Raw genomic sequence first — 15,588 nt, 5'->3', positions numbered from 1 at the left:
AACGTAACATTGACACATGGACAGCATCTTGACGCATTGAGAACATCATGACGCAATGCACGTTATTTGCGCTGTGTCTTACTGTATCTATAGCAGCAGCTGCAACAACAACAACAACAGCACGGCAGACTTCCTATACTCAAAAGACAAAGATTCCTTGCAAACAGACCATGTGCAGAATTAATGTTCCTTTTGATAGGAATATCCCGATAGGTGTATACATGACCAAATAATCAGGTTAGAAAAGGAGTAACCCAGGCATGATATTCCAGTTTTTAAAAACCAAAGTATGATTCCGGTTTCTAAAAATTTTTTCATTGGTGTTTATTGGCCCTTGCACAACTGGGTTATTGCTAATATTCCAAATATGAAAGGGTTAGTGACTGTTTAAACATAGCTACAGAGACTTTAACGCCATATGGTTAGCATAAAATTTACAACTTAACATTCTTGTTGAGTGCTGATGGTAGTAAGCTAACACTTCCTAGGAGAACATTTCATGTTTGCATTGTCATCACGGCTTGTTAGCAAGCTTGTGTTAGCAGTAATCTGACAACACAAATCCTCTGTAGTGGTCTTTGTGTTTCTTATTCATCCATTCAAAAGGATCAGGGTGAGTTGACTGATGAATAAATCAAAGTGTCTTAAATGATAACCTCATGTTGTTATACACATGTCAGCACTGCTGTGATCGTGTTTTCACCAGCTTGACATCCAGTTTGCCTCTGTATTCTTGTTGTTGGCGTGTGTGAATAAAACTATTAGCTGACATGGCAAACGCTGACTGAGTTTTCGGGAAGTGGAGTTTGACTTTGAACATCTGTCTCCAGCCTACTGTTTATGCTTTGATGGTTTTCATTGAGCTGAAGAATGATTGTTCAAGTTACAAAGAAACATGACTAATACTCTGCTGAGAAACTTTAGCCCCTTCACACGTCATTGCTTTAAAGTTTATAAATACATGATTAGAGTTGCATTAGACAGTCCAAAGTTGCATGTAAAAGCAACATGTGAACTTAATATGGGAGCTTTTAATAACTTCTATTGTTGTTGTAGCTGTTAGCTGGAAAAGAATTTCCCTTTTGGTCTTTTTCATCAGTATTTTTATATTTTCGAGATGTATTTGTATCAAAAATCTTCAAATGAACTACCATGAACAGGAAAAGGTTACTCTCACTTTGTTGGCATTTAAAGAGCACATAAGTAGTGTTTAATGGCCATAGCTTTGTCCCAGGGTCAGAGAAGTTTGGCACCATCTTAAAAAAATTTTAAGTTTGCTTTAACATCACGCTGAAAGAGAAAAAAAAGATCATTTGTAGCACTTTTTTTGCATAATTAAAGATTTCACATATTGAGATTTGACTGAAGAGACAGCAATCATCCTCAAAGATGTGCAGTGCCAGAATTCCTCTCCCAAATTTACTCCGTGGAGCCAAAAATCTGGTTTGAATGTTGGCTTCTGGCCCTGCTGTGGCGTTTTCCTGAGCAGCAAACAGCAGGAGGAGAAGGAGGAGGACAACTAGAAGGAGGAGGGCGGAGGGAGGAGGGAGGAATACCAAACCCACTATGTGTGTTGATTCAACCATCTGTTGCCTTTGTTTCCCTCAGATGCATTGGGTGGAGGACGTTGTAATCCTCTTCACCGTGGAGGTCAAGCCCATGTAACCAGAGCCAGTCCTGGAGTGAAACTGCTTAAGTGTCTAGTTTGAAATGCAAGTTTCAGCAACAGGAGGGTTTCTTATTTGGAAATTTGAGATTGAGAACTACTGTGTAAGCCATGTGTGGAGATGCAGACAGCTGTGAAATCATTAGTGCTCAGGAGCTCAGACTGGTTTTTCATTAAGAGAAACAAATGAGGACTCTGGGTACGCTGTGTCCTCTGAGGTATCCTGTCAAGAGGCTGGAGGTGCAGTTTTCTACCATGGAAACCCCTCTTTTCCTCCCCTTAGCATCTTGTTTTTTCTCCTCTTTTATAGACATCTGCTGGCACTTTAGGCCATAACGCTTTTACCATGTGCCCCTGCTGCAGCTCTGCAGACCTGAAAGAAGTCCACACTTTCCCCTCAAACCAGCCAAGTGAGTTGATTTGGAAAGCATGAAAAGGAGTTAAGAATGTGCAAAGTAATGTAAATGTGACTCTGAAAGCATGACCAGACCGGTAGCAACAGGTACATTACAAGAGGTAATTGAAACACAGCTCTGCCTCCAGTCATGTTGAGGTTTTTATGGTACAGCGTACATTTTTGCTGCTCTCTGGAGCGACTCTTCTCTGCAGAAAGAGGTAGTTAGCTCATGCCGGCGTCAGCTTTGTCAGATGGAAAAAAGGCTAAAAACTGACCAGTTTTTTTCATTCCCTAACTTCCTCACTTACACAAAGTAGCTTGCTGCATAGAAGTGCACTGTTAGCATTACTTTTTCAGCGCTTTGAGGATTTGGAACTTTTTCCGAGGTGTCATTTTACTGACATCGAGGCCTCCTCTAATACTCTGTGGTGTACTTCTGAGAAGTGTGTGGCAGAAAATCTTTAATTGTCTCTCTTACGACTTGCTCTCAACACTCAAGGTGGTGATTTATGCAGCAAATTCAGACTTTCATTCCTCTGTCAGTCTTGGGTTTCTAAGTGAACTTGATGATGTCTTCTCCTGGCACATATCATGAAGGTGACATCACCTCAACGCTCCAGTTGCATACCAAAACCTGAGAGAGCCTCACGTATTAGCATCAGACCAAGGCACCGGGTTCAAATGGAAACATCTGGATTCTTTTCCCTTTTTAAGTTGCAAAGACTGCAAATCATCAAGTCCATCTGCAACATACACTGATACCAGTATCCTGATAGACAGAGGAGCGAATAGATATAGGTCAACACAAAGGAACTGTTGCTAAAAAAGAACAAATCTTGATGGTTTCAACACCTGTTGTCTGGAGGGAAACAGAGGAGGGAGCTTGGTATTCAAAAGGTCTTTTCCAACACCTCATTCACTTTTTTTTTTTAACAACAAAGCTGTTGATTTGAGCTTCACAAATGAAGTGTTTGCTTCCGAAACATCTGGAGCTCATCAAGAGAAAGAATTTATTTCACCTTAATTTGTTGTACTAGACTCAGCCTACAGCAATGCAAGAGCCTGCTTTGAGCTAAACCCTTAGCATGGTGACATTTATTGCTTTTACCTTCCAGGATGCTAACTTTTGCTTCACTAAGAGAACTACTGAAAGAAACATGATACCAGGCTACACAGGCATGCTAATTGTTGTGTTGCTTTAAGCTAAACCAAGAGGACAGCTTGCCAATACACTGACTGTTGAGCTGACCTAGCTTGAGCTTGCCTCAAGCTTTGACTTGTTCTGAACATGCTAATAGGCTTATGTAAAGTGCTTTTCCAGCTAAATAGCTAAATTAGCCTTTAAGAATGAAACAGTAGTAGTGCTATTAAACGGAATTGTGTTTATGTGTTGTCGTCTTACTTAAGATTCAAACAAATGTGAAAGTAGGTTAAAGGTTTACAGCCATGATAGGAGCTGCTTAAAGCTAAATCCCAGTGTCAGCATGTGCATTTCCATCCTAACATTTCCAATTAGAAGCAGCTTCAAATACAGCCTTGTGTATCACATTAATCAGAAAGGCACTGAAAAACATGTGATTGAAATAAGAATAAGGTGGCTCCATGCTGTCATGTTTAACATTTTCTTGTTTGTAGTATCATTTCAAGGGGCTGTGAGGAGTTTGAAAGTGATCTTTTAAAAGGTTCCCTTCTAGATATGCCTGCTAAAAACGATTTCTGTGATTAATTTTGTAGTAGTGGTGCTGTCAGGCAGAAAAGGGACAGAAGGGCAGAAGACAGATAAATGGGAGAGTAATTCAGCCAGTGCTAAAGGCTAATTAGCCTTTAGCTCAGGCTGTATCACTCTATAACACAGGGGCTAAGTTGTTTGTGCTAATGTCCATTCCAACCCACAAGCAGCAGTTATTCTGCAGTGGTCTGTTCAAACTAGAGAGTCTATCAATAAAATGAAGAGTGAAGTTAGGTTAGCTCTTATTGGTAGATGACTGGCAGGACATAGCTAACCAGGATTAGCTAATGTTACACATTACAGACATGTCTTAGAGCACCAAGCTGACAGCTGGGCTAAATGTAAACGGCTAACCAAACTACTTACAAACTGACGTTAGCCTACAGATACGTCAGAGCATCAGGCTGACGATGGCGCTAACATATAGCCAGCTTGATGTCACGTTTCAAGTCATAGCACTTCCTAACTGTACTGTTAAGTCCCTTACCTGGGCATGTTGTATCCAGTAAAAAGTTGTCTTGAACAAAGAAAATTAGTTTCGATCCAGTCTCCATTTAACTCCAAAACAAACACACAACTAGCTGAAAGTAATTTTACTACAGTGTGCGGGACTCCAGGCCACAAGGTGGCGAGGGAGCTCAATCAAAAGAGATCTTCATAGCATATTTAAGGTGGTAAGTTTATAAAATGTGCTTCTTGTAATTGCTACAACTTGTCAAATATTAACTACACAAAACATTCAGCACTTTGCAAGCTTAATATCAATTCCATTTAAATGGGAAAAATTTTACTTTGGTAGTTATTGGTTTGTTAGTTAATGTATGTTTTGACTGTTCACATGGAGATTTTGTAGGTTTAAATATTTCATGCAGTAATTTCCTGGATATCTCTCTCATAACCAAACTTTAGAACCTTTAATATACGCAGCAGGAGAGGCACGATGGATCACAGACCTCAGAAGGTTTCATCTTGTGGCAGACATGAATATCTGTATAAAATTTCATAGCAATCCATCCAATAAGTCTTACCATATTCCAGTCTGGACCAACAGACTAATGCCTGCCACAGTGTTTCCATGGTTCAAAACACAGTAAAATGTACTTTCTGGTCAAAACATGGAGATAATAGATATAACAGGTTGTCTGTTTCAACCCAGGCCGTGAATCGAACACATCTGGCTGGATGAGCACACACTTCTTTGTGTCTCATTTATTTTGCTCTAACATCACTGTGTCAGTGTGTTTACGTGTACACATGCAGCTTCTGGCTGCTTTTGTTTTGATTATATTCATCAGGACAAACTGTTTCTGTGTGTCATCACATCCTGCTCTCACAAATATCCTGATCGAATGAGTCAAAGCATGAAAAACAAGAAAAAATGGGGAATTGTGTACTATTTCAACACTTTTTTATCTGTATTTTTTCACTGGAGTGTTTCCTGTCCAACACCTGAGACTGTTGCTGAAACTGCTCACATTTCTTCCTCAACATAATTCTTAAACATTCTGGATATAATGCCTGCATGGAAACACACTTAAAATGATTGATGATGATTAATATGAGTATAAAAAAGGACAAAGAAGAGGAAAAACAGTTATCGATCTCCATCATTCCTTTTATTAAGACTTTTTTTTTAGGTCCCCTTCCCTTAAATCATGTGACAAATCACTCGCTGCAGATCACCATCTGTTATTCCCAGGACTGAAACTCAAGTTTGAGTTCCTGCAGGTTACACATCAATGTAAAGACACAACCACTTGCGTGAACTCCCCGGTGTTCAACATACCATGCAGCTTTGGAACATGAGAGCAGAGTTTCATCATGAAAACCTTAATGAGGCCTCTTAAAGTTATTTTTCACCTTCCATGTTTTCTTTTGCCAATTTCTGTCGTCTCCTTTTTTAATCTTTGTGGAATGTTCCTTTACTTTTTCCCCAAATGTGCTCCTTGCAAAAAAAAAGTTTCAATTACAAAACCAGAGAGCACAACTGATGTCACTACAACCAAACGGAGTACAAAAAAAGGAAGGCCAGTAGAAATGAAATCTGACTTCTTTGGTCTTGGTAAAATTGTGATGAGTGCAAACACTAACAGAAATGAGACAAAAATGCTAAAATCTAATAACACAAAACACATTTTAGACAGCAAAGAGTTAAAGGCCGCAGATGTGGACTGAACAGTACCAGTAAAAGACATTTCTGAGTCACGCACAAACACACACATACAGACACACAGGCTAGTTGTTTACTGAGAAATCCCTGCTCTGAATCAGCACATCTTTGTTTTGAAAATCGTTACTTCCCATTCTGAAGTTCAGAAAAACAAACCGACTGTTTTACTTGAAATTTCAAGCCCTCACAAACATGCCACTGACAGTCAAATCCCCCCACCACCTAAATGAAGACCTGATGTCTTAGAAGATGAATGACTTCTGGGAATGGAAGGGAAGCGTGTAAAGCTCACTAAAACTAACCCCTAAACTTCTTGAGGTAATGCAGCCCAGGCTCCAAATTAAACCTCTTAGGTTAGCGCTAAAGATAGTCTTGACAAACCGCAAGTTTTAATGAAGGTTTTGTCTTGTTAAAGTGAGTGAGTAATGTTACTGGAAGAGCTCTTATTAAGTAAGAAACACTCAGAGGTGAAGAGTAGCAGAGCAACACAGAAGACGGTGTAATATCATTTTGAGTGGAAAATTCTGTTCACTACATGTTAAAAATAAAACAATACTAGCCTTTAGTATTGTGAAGGAATATGTTTCCCATAATCTGGTTTGACTTCTTGCTGAAACGTGGACAAAACACTTTCACTTCTGCAAGATAAGATTAAGGCTGTTTGGCCAAGCTCAGCATAAATACTAGAAACAGGGAAACAGCTGGTGTGTTTTTCTCTATGCTGGGAATGTGATCTAATATACTCCCCCAGTCACTTTATAACTGTTAAGTGTTTGGTTTAATCCACACAGAAACCCAGTTGTAAGAATGGCAGGTTTGTGAGTTAACCAGTTAATGAGCTGCACTGTTTTATTTAGCACCCTGTAGCATCAAATTGCAGTCCCATATTTGGCTTTTGGTACAAGCAAAATGCCTGAAATGTTTTTTTTTTAAACTGGAGAGTAAGGACATGGTCACACTAACAAACTGTGCCGAGCTTAAACATGCTTCAACCCTAAAGTCCAGAGGTGAGCTTCGGCACGGTTTACTTCATGCACGAGCACAAGCACGCAGACAGCACGTGTGATCCATGATGTATGATCACCGTGAGCGCATCTCTCGACATTCATTTTAAAAAGTAGCGGAGTTTTAGAGGGCTGTGTTGGGCCAAAACAACTTTCTATAAGTCTAAAGTCCCTGAAAGTTGTAGTAGTGCTCTCTGTGTCTCATTGTGCTGACTCTGATGAGAACGCGCTTCATGTAAACAGACGAAACGATGACGTAGCCGGGCCATGCGCGTGTGATACCCGCTAAAATCTGGTTCATACTGGAGTAATGTGACCGCTGGCCATACTCTCTAGCTGGGGAACGGCGCTGTGGTGGGGCAATCGTGCTCAAACACGGCACAGTTTGGATGGCCAGCTCAAAAATATTACCCTTGTTACCTCTCTCATCCCTCCTCCAACGTCCCTCCTCTCTCCTCAATCCTCTCACCTTTGAGAAGTATTACATTCGGTTTGACGCCACCTTGTATGACGGGTCAATAACTACTTCAAGTTCGAGGAAACTGCAGTTCAGAGCTTTGGGGCCCACTCATTGCCACTTCTCTTCCTCTAATCCAAAATTAGGATGAAAAGAAGAGAATTTGTGGAAAACTGGACTAAGATTAATCGTTCTAAAGTTTGCGGAATAAATGCACCACAATCACTCTTTCCCTTAAGATTCTTCTTTACCTTGCCTACTCTTCCTCCAGATGCTCCAATGTTAGTCTTTATGCTAAGCTAACCCAGTGCTGCCTTTAACAGACGAGAAAGCAATAAAAAATGATGCTAACCTGATCAGCACAATGTGGTATTATTTGTGCTGAGATTTGTTCTGAACACCTGATATATTTGCTAGTACAACATTTGGTATTAACCTCATATCAGCAATGTTAAACCCAGACTTTAAGAAACACTACACTGCTTTAATAGGAGGTTTTGGTCTTGCTTTAAATATTTGACTGAATTCATAGACAGAAATACTGACATCATGTTCCGCCTGATTTAACCAGTTAACAATCTTATTAGCTACCAGCTGCTACTGCTAAGATAATTATTCCTTTGTTTTCCACTGTGGAAATGGGAATGCACCAGCACAACCACTGACTTGTTCCACTCACACACACACACATTTACACATACCTCAACATACTACAATTAAAAAACATGTGCAAACTTGTTTCTACGTACGTCTCATTCCTATTAACAAGCCATGCTACAGACAGCCGGTCTGTTTCTAAGTATTTCACCAGAAAGCCTCAGTTCCTTTAAGGCACTTGCTGCATGATAAATGAAGGATGATTACTGAGCTGCATGAAAAGATAACAGAGAAACTGACATGTTGGTAAATCACCAGCTCAGTGGTGTTCTCTTTTTGTGAAATTATTGAAGATTTTTTAAAGTAACTTGTTTCAGTCCCAGCGAAAGCCAAAGTGCATGATGTTGGAGGAGGGGACAATTTCAAAACCCGTTTCTGGCTTGTGTTACACTATAAAACAATCAACTATAAATCCACTATGAATTTGAAACCTATAATCTTATTTTAATGTTACAAAAACCTTAAATTATATGAAATAAACAATAAGTGGAGACACAGTCTATGTGGTGTGTGTTTTAGGAATAACAGGTACAGTAGGTCTTTAAAAACAAAAACTTTGAATCCATCAAAGTGAAAGACTGACTGGCTTTGAACGTCTTCCCAGTAACTGTGAGTCCTTTCTCAACCAAACCAAACAAGACCAACAGAGAAGAACTGGACAAAAGAGTTTCCTTTTTCTCGTCTGTTTTTTGGCATCTTGAACCGGGCAGCAGTTCGGTGTCCTTACAGACAGTCGTACATGCGCAGGGTGCGCTCCAGTTGCTGGACGACACGCTGGTAAAAGGCTATCTGCTCCCTGAGGTAGGCCTGCATCATGTCTTTGAAGTCCACCTCTCGCCGCTGATGGAAGTGGCCCATCTCTGCCTGGAGGGCGAACCCGACTGTCCGGCAGCGTTTCCTGATGCCGTCCGCCTCGCTCTGGTCCATCTTTCCCTCGTCACTCATCCGCTGGCTCTCCTTCACCTTGGCAAAGGCACCTGAGTGAAGACACAAGGCAAGGTTTCAAACTCAATCAGTGAACTATTTCAAAAACTGTTGGCTTGTGACAGGCCAAACCAAATAAGAACATGATGAAGAGTTGGTTCGCTCAAATGTCATTTCCAAGTTTCTTTTGTCTCTTTCCAAAAAATCCAGAAACTACCCCATCTTGTAAAGGTTCACTGAATGGATGAAAGATGAACCCAAAAACGCCTGTCATGCAATGAGTGTCCTGCAGAACAAGGCACACCCTCTGTACAATGTCACAACGACTTTATTTTACATGAAACTTTATATTTGAAGTGTAAACATGTTAGGTCTTCATCAGGGCCTTTTTTCATTCTTTAGAACCAAGAACAAAACCAAGATACATTTTATATCAGAGGTCTCCAAAGTGGAATCGCAAGTTAACAATGAAAGTGGGTCCTGAGATGCATTTAAATTAAACAAATACACAAAAATGTAATTCAAATAGATTATCTTATCATTTTTTTTAACAAATACAACCCATATAGTAATTTAATTTTGACATAAAACCATGCATTAAAAATGTTACACTTTCCCTTGTTGCTACATGACTCCTGAGAAGAAAACACTTCTTTACCAAAAGAACAAGCAGCAAAGGAAACTCAGCAATAAATGCATAGAGGTGGTCTTTCTTTTTTTTCCTGGGTTGGCCTCTACACCCGCAGCTGTGAGAAACATCTGACCATGTTGAGGGACAGTGAGGGTCACGAGTGTTTTGCCTCATCATTTTGGTGTTCACTGGCAAAAAACTTTGGGATCCTCTGATTTACAGTGCAGCTGAAAACGAGGATTCTCAGGCTGCAAAATATCTGTTCAAAAATGGTGGAGCAGAGTGTTATGAAGTGTTTTTTTGGCAGCTGCTCTAAGCAAACCCTCAGACTGGCTGACAAGATGACAAAGGACCCTTCTCATGTCCTCCATAAGGAGTACCAGTGTTTGCCTTTGGGAAGACGTTTCAGGGTGCCAAACTGTAAGAAAAATATCTGACTCCTGACTCTATTTCTTTATTAAACAAACAGTAAAGTGGAGGATTGTAAGATAGTTGGACCTTTTTAACCTTTTATGTGTTTTTAATCTGACACTCCTATTTTAAATTTGAGCGATACTGTGTTGATAGATGAGGTGGAGACAGGAAAACCATTCAAATGTCACAAAAGATGCTGTTCCAGGAATTGTTTGTGAAATTATTAAAAAAAAAATTTTTTACTGATGTCAAAAAGCAGGAAAATTTTCTTCACACAATGAAACATTTAAACAAAGCATAAGCCGCTACAAGCTAAAATTACCTAAAAGCTTAATTAAGATGTGATTTTGAAAAACACAACAAAAATAAAAAGCCTGAGAGAAAAGTCTCAGTAAAAGTACATTGCAGCTTCATAAAGATCTCAGGTTTTATTGCCCTTTTGGGTGGGTCTGTATTACTGTACATTTTACGATTAGATATACTGCGACAGTAATGTTATGTAAATATCTCCTACATGGCACTCAGCAGCAAAGACCAACACTGTAAATTTTCCTCCAGAAATTAACAACCACAGAGCTGCACACTTTATAGGTAAAAGAGGGAACAAACCACACAATTACTTTTTGTTTGACTGCATACCAAACGTCTAGTTTCAGAGCAATGAGGACAAGTTGTAACCACATTCACCCAGACGAGCCTGACGTCACTTTCCAGAGAAGAACATGGCAGCGTGATGGCATAACGCCACGCCACATTTCCCATCAGATTACTCAGATGTCTCAAGCTCATACAAGCCGAGATTCGGACCAAGACGGTGAGGGATCTCAGTCAGACGGGAGGTAGATAAGGAAACTCTCGCTTGGACAAGCTGGTCTTTAATGTACCTGCCGCAGAGTTCCAGGTTTTATCCATTAACTGTATCTGCGAGTTCATGCCGCCCTGGATTTCGTATGGAATTCCTGGCAGAAGTCTGGGAAAGCATGAACAGCACTTCCAGTCTGTTCCAGCGAAGAGGCGTGTGGACTGCAGTCTGTGGTGCTGACCTACATTCATGTATTCTGTTTTCCACATGAGAGGAGAATGTGCATCACCAGATAGCATGTCTGTGGGACATAAAGGAGAGGCGCTGTGGTTGTGTGCGTGTGTGTGTGTGTGTGTGTGTGTGTGTGTGTGTGTGTGTGTGTGTGTGTGTGTGTGTGTGTGTGTGTGTGTGTGTGTGTGTGTGTGTGGAATGAGGAATAGAGGGGGGTTAAATCTACATTTTTCAATCAGTCATGATGCAAAATCTCATCCAAAAGAAAGCTTGAGATGCTCCTCCTTTAAGCTCTGTGTTGAGCCAAAAATAACAGAACTGAGACATTGATGTCGCAAAAAAAAAAAAAAAAAACAGTATATCAAAATGACTTTTTTTACAGTGAGGATGTTAAGATTGTCTGTCCATTCTTAAATATACACCATGGCAGCTCCAAGAGACTTTAAAATCCCTCTTCCTTTCTTAACCTGCATCAAAGCTAAAGAAAAAATGAAAACGGAAGTCCCAAAACAGAAAGGTTTGATGAAAATAAAATGAAAATCTTGGGACTTTGTGGTAGAACATATCAGCACAAACATATTTAGATGTTCTCTTCCTCAAGGCCCAATCTGCTGGCTAATATGGTGCGAAACATGTATGTTTACAGGCAACTTGGCCATTTCTGAGTTGTCTAAATGGAAATTCCAACTCACTAATGATTCTAAATGCAAGAAAATATGGTCGACAGTCAAAAATTGAGCATGATTATTCTGAAAGAGCTCGACAGGGGACCACAGAGTTTATAAGAAAACATCAAACTAGTTGTGTTAGTGTGGCTAAGATTACACAAACAACCTTCAGTCTTTACAGTTAAATATCTAAAGGCTTGTGTTTGGTTTCACATCCTGAAGACAGAGTGCTTATTTCTGTTGAACTTGCATCAAATTTTATCTCAATTTTCTGGATTAGATCACAGCCAAACAGAGCTTGTCACCTGTCCATGTTTACATCTGGATAGAGCTGTGTATTGACCTTTGTATCTGGTGGTACAATAAATATCTTAATATAGGGGGGGAAATGTTGCTTTATATTTGAATGTATGGATGCCTGTTTTTTTTTACAAGGCAAAAAAATATATAAAAAAATTAAAAATAATAATTGGAAGACTTGATTTTACAAAAAAAGAAAAAAAAATTGGAAGACTGCCTTATCATAACGTAATACAAATTATTTTCCTTGAGTGGCAGCATACGCTCCCAGTGTTATTATCACTCTTTTTAATTCATACTCCTTATTTACATTTTTAGGTTAAGTCCCACTATCTTTTTTTTGTAAGCTGGCAGGAAAAAGCTTTCATATTAAGCCTTTTAATTCAGTGATGATGGTAAAGTGAAATCATGCGCTTCTTTTCTTGAATAGTTAGTTCCACCAAGCAGACTGGTTTGGTTCGTCTCAGTACGGCGCAAATTTTGTGGCGTTTCCACTGACTTATCCCAGGACAGATCCCAGGATAAGTCGTCCCACTTTTTGGGACCCTTTCGTATGGGTGCCAGACTGAACCAATCCGCTCTTGGAAGGTGAAGCTACAACACTGCAGACCATACTGTGTCGCGTTTTTCTTCTTCATTGGATTTATTAGTGGGGTAAACTGTGTTGCGCTGCTACAGCATCATGCTATTGTTTAACAGCTGTGGCTTTCAGCATCCAGCTTACACGCCGCCTACCACAGGAGGGCTTAACTGTACCAAACTGTGCCAAACCGTGCCAAACCGTACTTAACCAAACAGGACTGCTTTGTGGAAACATGGCTAATGGTCTATTTTTTGGAAAAACTTGTGGTTTAAAGAACTTACAGTGGTGAATACATAAACAAATGCCATTTGTTGTATACAGTCATGCAGAACAGCTAGACTTTCGTTCATGTTTCAAGACAAAATCTGCTGTAAGACTTGAAGCAAAACTAAAACACTCGCCTTAAAACAGAAGTCATATCGAAAAGAAAAGCATGTGAAGCAAGTCAGAATGGGTTTCCTTTCATCTTAAATTCATCTCACAAAGACATCACATCTTTTAACTACAAACAAAGCCCAATGGGTTCTTCCTTGGAGCTGGAATTGAGCCTTACTTTTGAATAAATGCTGGGAAAGAAAACTACAAACAGAACCGGAAAGTATTTTTAAAAAGGCTGTTTTGATTTCTGTCTTTTCCAAAACTTTATTCTGTCCAACAAATTTGGACCATCTCATCAGAAAGAAGTCCTCACGTGGTCTTTTTTCCAGCTAAATCTGCTGAATTTTGCTGATGCAGAACTCCACTAGCCAGCTGCAAAACACAAACCACAAAAAAGGAAAAAGTAACAGGACAAAAACACGTCAGTTGAGTCTCACATTTCCTTGTAAATTCAATACCCCTTTCATCATGTTTCAGTCTGCTTATGCTAAATCTCATCACAGAGAAAGCCTGGTGTTCTCTTCGATGCAGGGACTCTCTGGATGATTCGTCTTTTTCTCCCACTCAAAGGTTCCTGTCTCAGCTCTGTGATGCATGGCCAAGGTCTGGAGAGTCACCAGATTTGTTTATCTTGCCCAACCAGACTGGCTACCGCATGTTTTATGGCAGTGGCTATGAGAGTGGAGTGAACTATTTCACATGTGACAGCTTCATGGCTCCACACTGAGGAGACATTAGAGCTCTGTAGGGGATTAGGAAGGGAGGAGGAGAGACATGGGTATCTACCGGGTTCAAGAAATGAGATTTAAGATGTTTTACAGAAGACTGTTTGATGGAAAACTAGTTGAGTTAATATTTAGAAAGGTCATTTATTATTATGCAACATATTTCTTCAGTAATCCCGGGCGGGATCCACCCATCAGTCCACAACAGAGACAGAAATGTGTCTGTGCAGTATAGAGTATCAGCCAATGTTCAAGTCAGGGGACAGGAATCTGTATCAGGAAGAAAAATGACACTTAAGGATCATTAATGAGATCATATCTCCCCTCTAATATGAACAAACAGAAAACTCAAAGTTTCAACTGTTTTTCTTGGCTATGCTGCTGTTATGATGGCAGGAGGTCAACAAAAATACTGAAGAAGTTATCTCGTACTGTGGTTATCTGTCTGATAGAAATTAAACTGCCATTTTTTCTTTGAAATTTTTTGTATTTAAAAATATCAATTTTTCGCACCCCGGAGGTTAGATTGTCAAAATTTAACAAGATGCATAATAACAGCACGAAATGTAAGGAAATGTGTGTCTGGTGAATTTTTTCTTTGCTGTAACAAAGCTTCTTGGAAAACTGTTTTATTTATCACTTATAAATGGTGCCACATTTCTTAGGATTATGCATTTGTGAGATGAGCTGCAGACCTAAGTTTGTGATTTGAACCCATGAAAAATACACTAAATCTTCTCTGCCAATGCCAGCAGTTTATTCTGTCGTTGATTCTGAATTGGATAATTGAAGTGTGAAGACATATTAGCAATTTAACTAACAGGAGTCTCAGTAATGTGTGGAAGAACCACAGCTATTAGCTATCCTTATGAATGTGGCACCATTTAAAAGAGAAATAAACAGACTTTCTAACAATATAAGATTTATTGTTACAACAAAGAAATAATCTACCAAACACAGATTGCATTACCTTTTGTGCTAATAAATAAAAGTTCTATACTGAGAGAGTTTAACTGGAAACACTATAATTAACACAAAAACAAAGAACAGGTCTCTTGTTACTGCAAACCTGAGCCCTCCTATGCATGCAATAAAGTCCTTCTTATGTTTAGGTCTTCATCCAGCCACTGAGCCATCAAACTAAATGCACTCACTGGAGTGACATCAGGCTCCATCATTCATCCCTCGTGCATCGCCAGTGGAAACCACAAACTTTATAGACATGACCACCAGAACTGTAAGTCTTGGCAGCCAAAAAGGGTTTTAGAGCATCAGAGGTATAGATAAGCATCAGAATATTAGGCAGCACTCACACATATTACAGAACACAACATCCCCTCCAGGCTAACACCTGGAAGAGATAAAATTACAGTCAGATTCATTGAAGTTTTAACCCGTATGAAAGAATGAGCCTGCAAGCTACAGTAGCAAAACCAAGCGATAGTGTTAGTCACGCTCCTTTGTCGTAATAGTTTAACATCTCTTGACAATGCCTTTATGTGAGTGAAATGGAATCTAATGCTTTTTAAAACTGTTCCAGACTTGGAGAAATTCAGTCCATTGCGACTGCTCTCACAACACGTGTGAGTGTAAGATGGAGGGAAAGGGAACGAGGACAGTAGATTAAGTATGACCTCAACCCCCCTGAGCGACTTAACTCATGCATCTGTTAAATTCCCCATTCTCCCTCGCGGCCCTCCCTGCTGGGCCAGGGGTCACTGCAGGATGAAATCAGGAAGTGAGGCGCTTCTCCTCAACGTCTAAATCCATCCTGTGTCTGTGTAACATGTAAACTCAGAGGGGAAGTGAGTCTTTAAGCAGTGTTTGTTTATAGCACTCGGTGCTTCCAATT

The 15,588-nt window shown here is 39.8% G+C and overlaps 1 protein-coding gene across 1 annotated transcript in view; it reads right to left on the bottom strand.

The window, feature by feature from the left end:
- Positions 1–5,399: 5,399 nt before the first annotated feature.
- Positions 5,400–15,588, bottom strand: part of snx33 (sorting nexin 33) — a 29,161-nt gene continuing 18,972 nt past the window's right edge. The window contains exon 2 of the mRNA XM_074678098.1: positions 5,400–9,057. Coding sequence (XP_074534199.1) covers positions 8,804–9,057 — 254 coding nt within the window. The 3' untranslated portion in view covers positions 5,400–8,803. The remainder of the gene's footprint in view (positions 9,058–15,588) is intronic.

This window comes from Halichoeres trimaculatus, unplaced genomic scaffold (genome assembly GCF_033239565.1).
Source record: "Halichoeres trimaculatus isolate MK-OKI-2021-1 unplaced genomic scaffold, fHalTri1.1 fHalTri1_scaffold_10, whole genome shotgun sequence".
NCBI lineage: Eukaryota > Metazoa > Chordata > Actinopteri > Labriformes > Labridae > Halichoeres > Halichoeres trimaculatus.
This window is presented reverse-complemented; position numbering and strand designations above follow the sequence as displayed.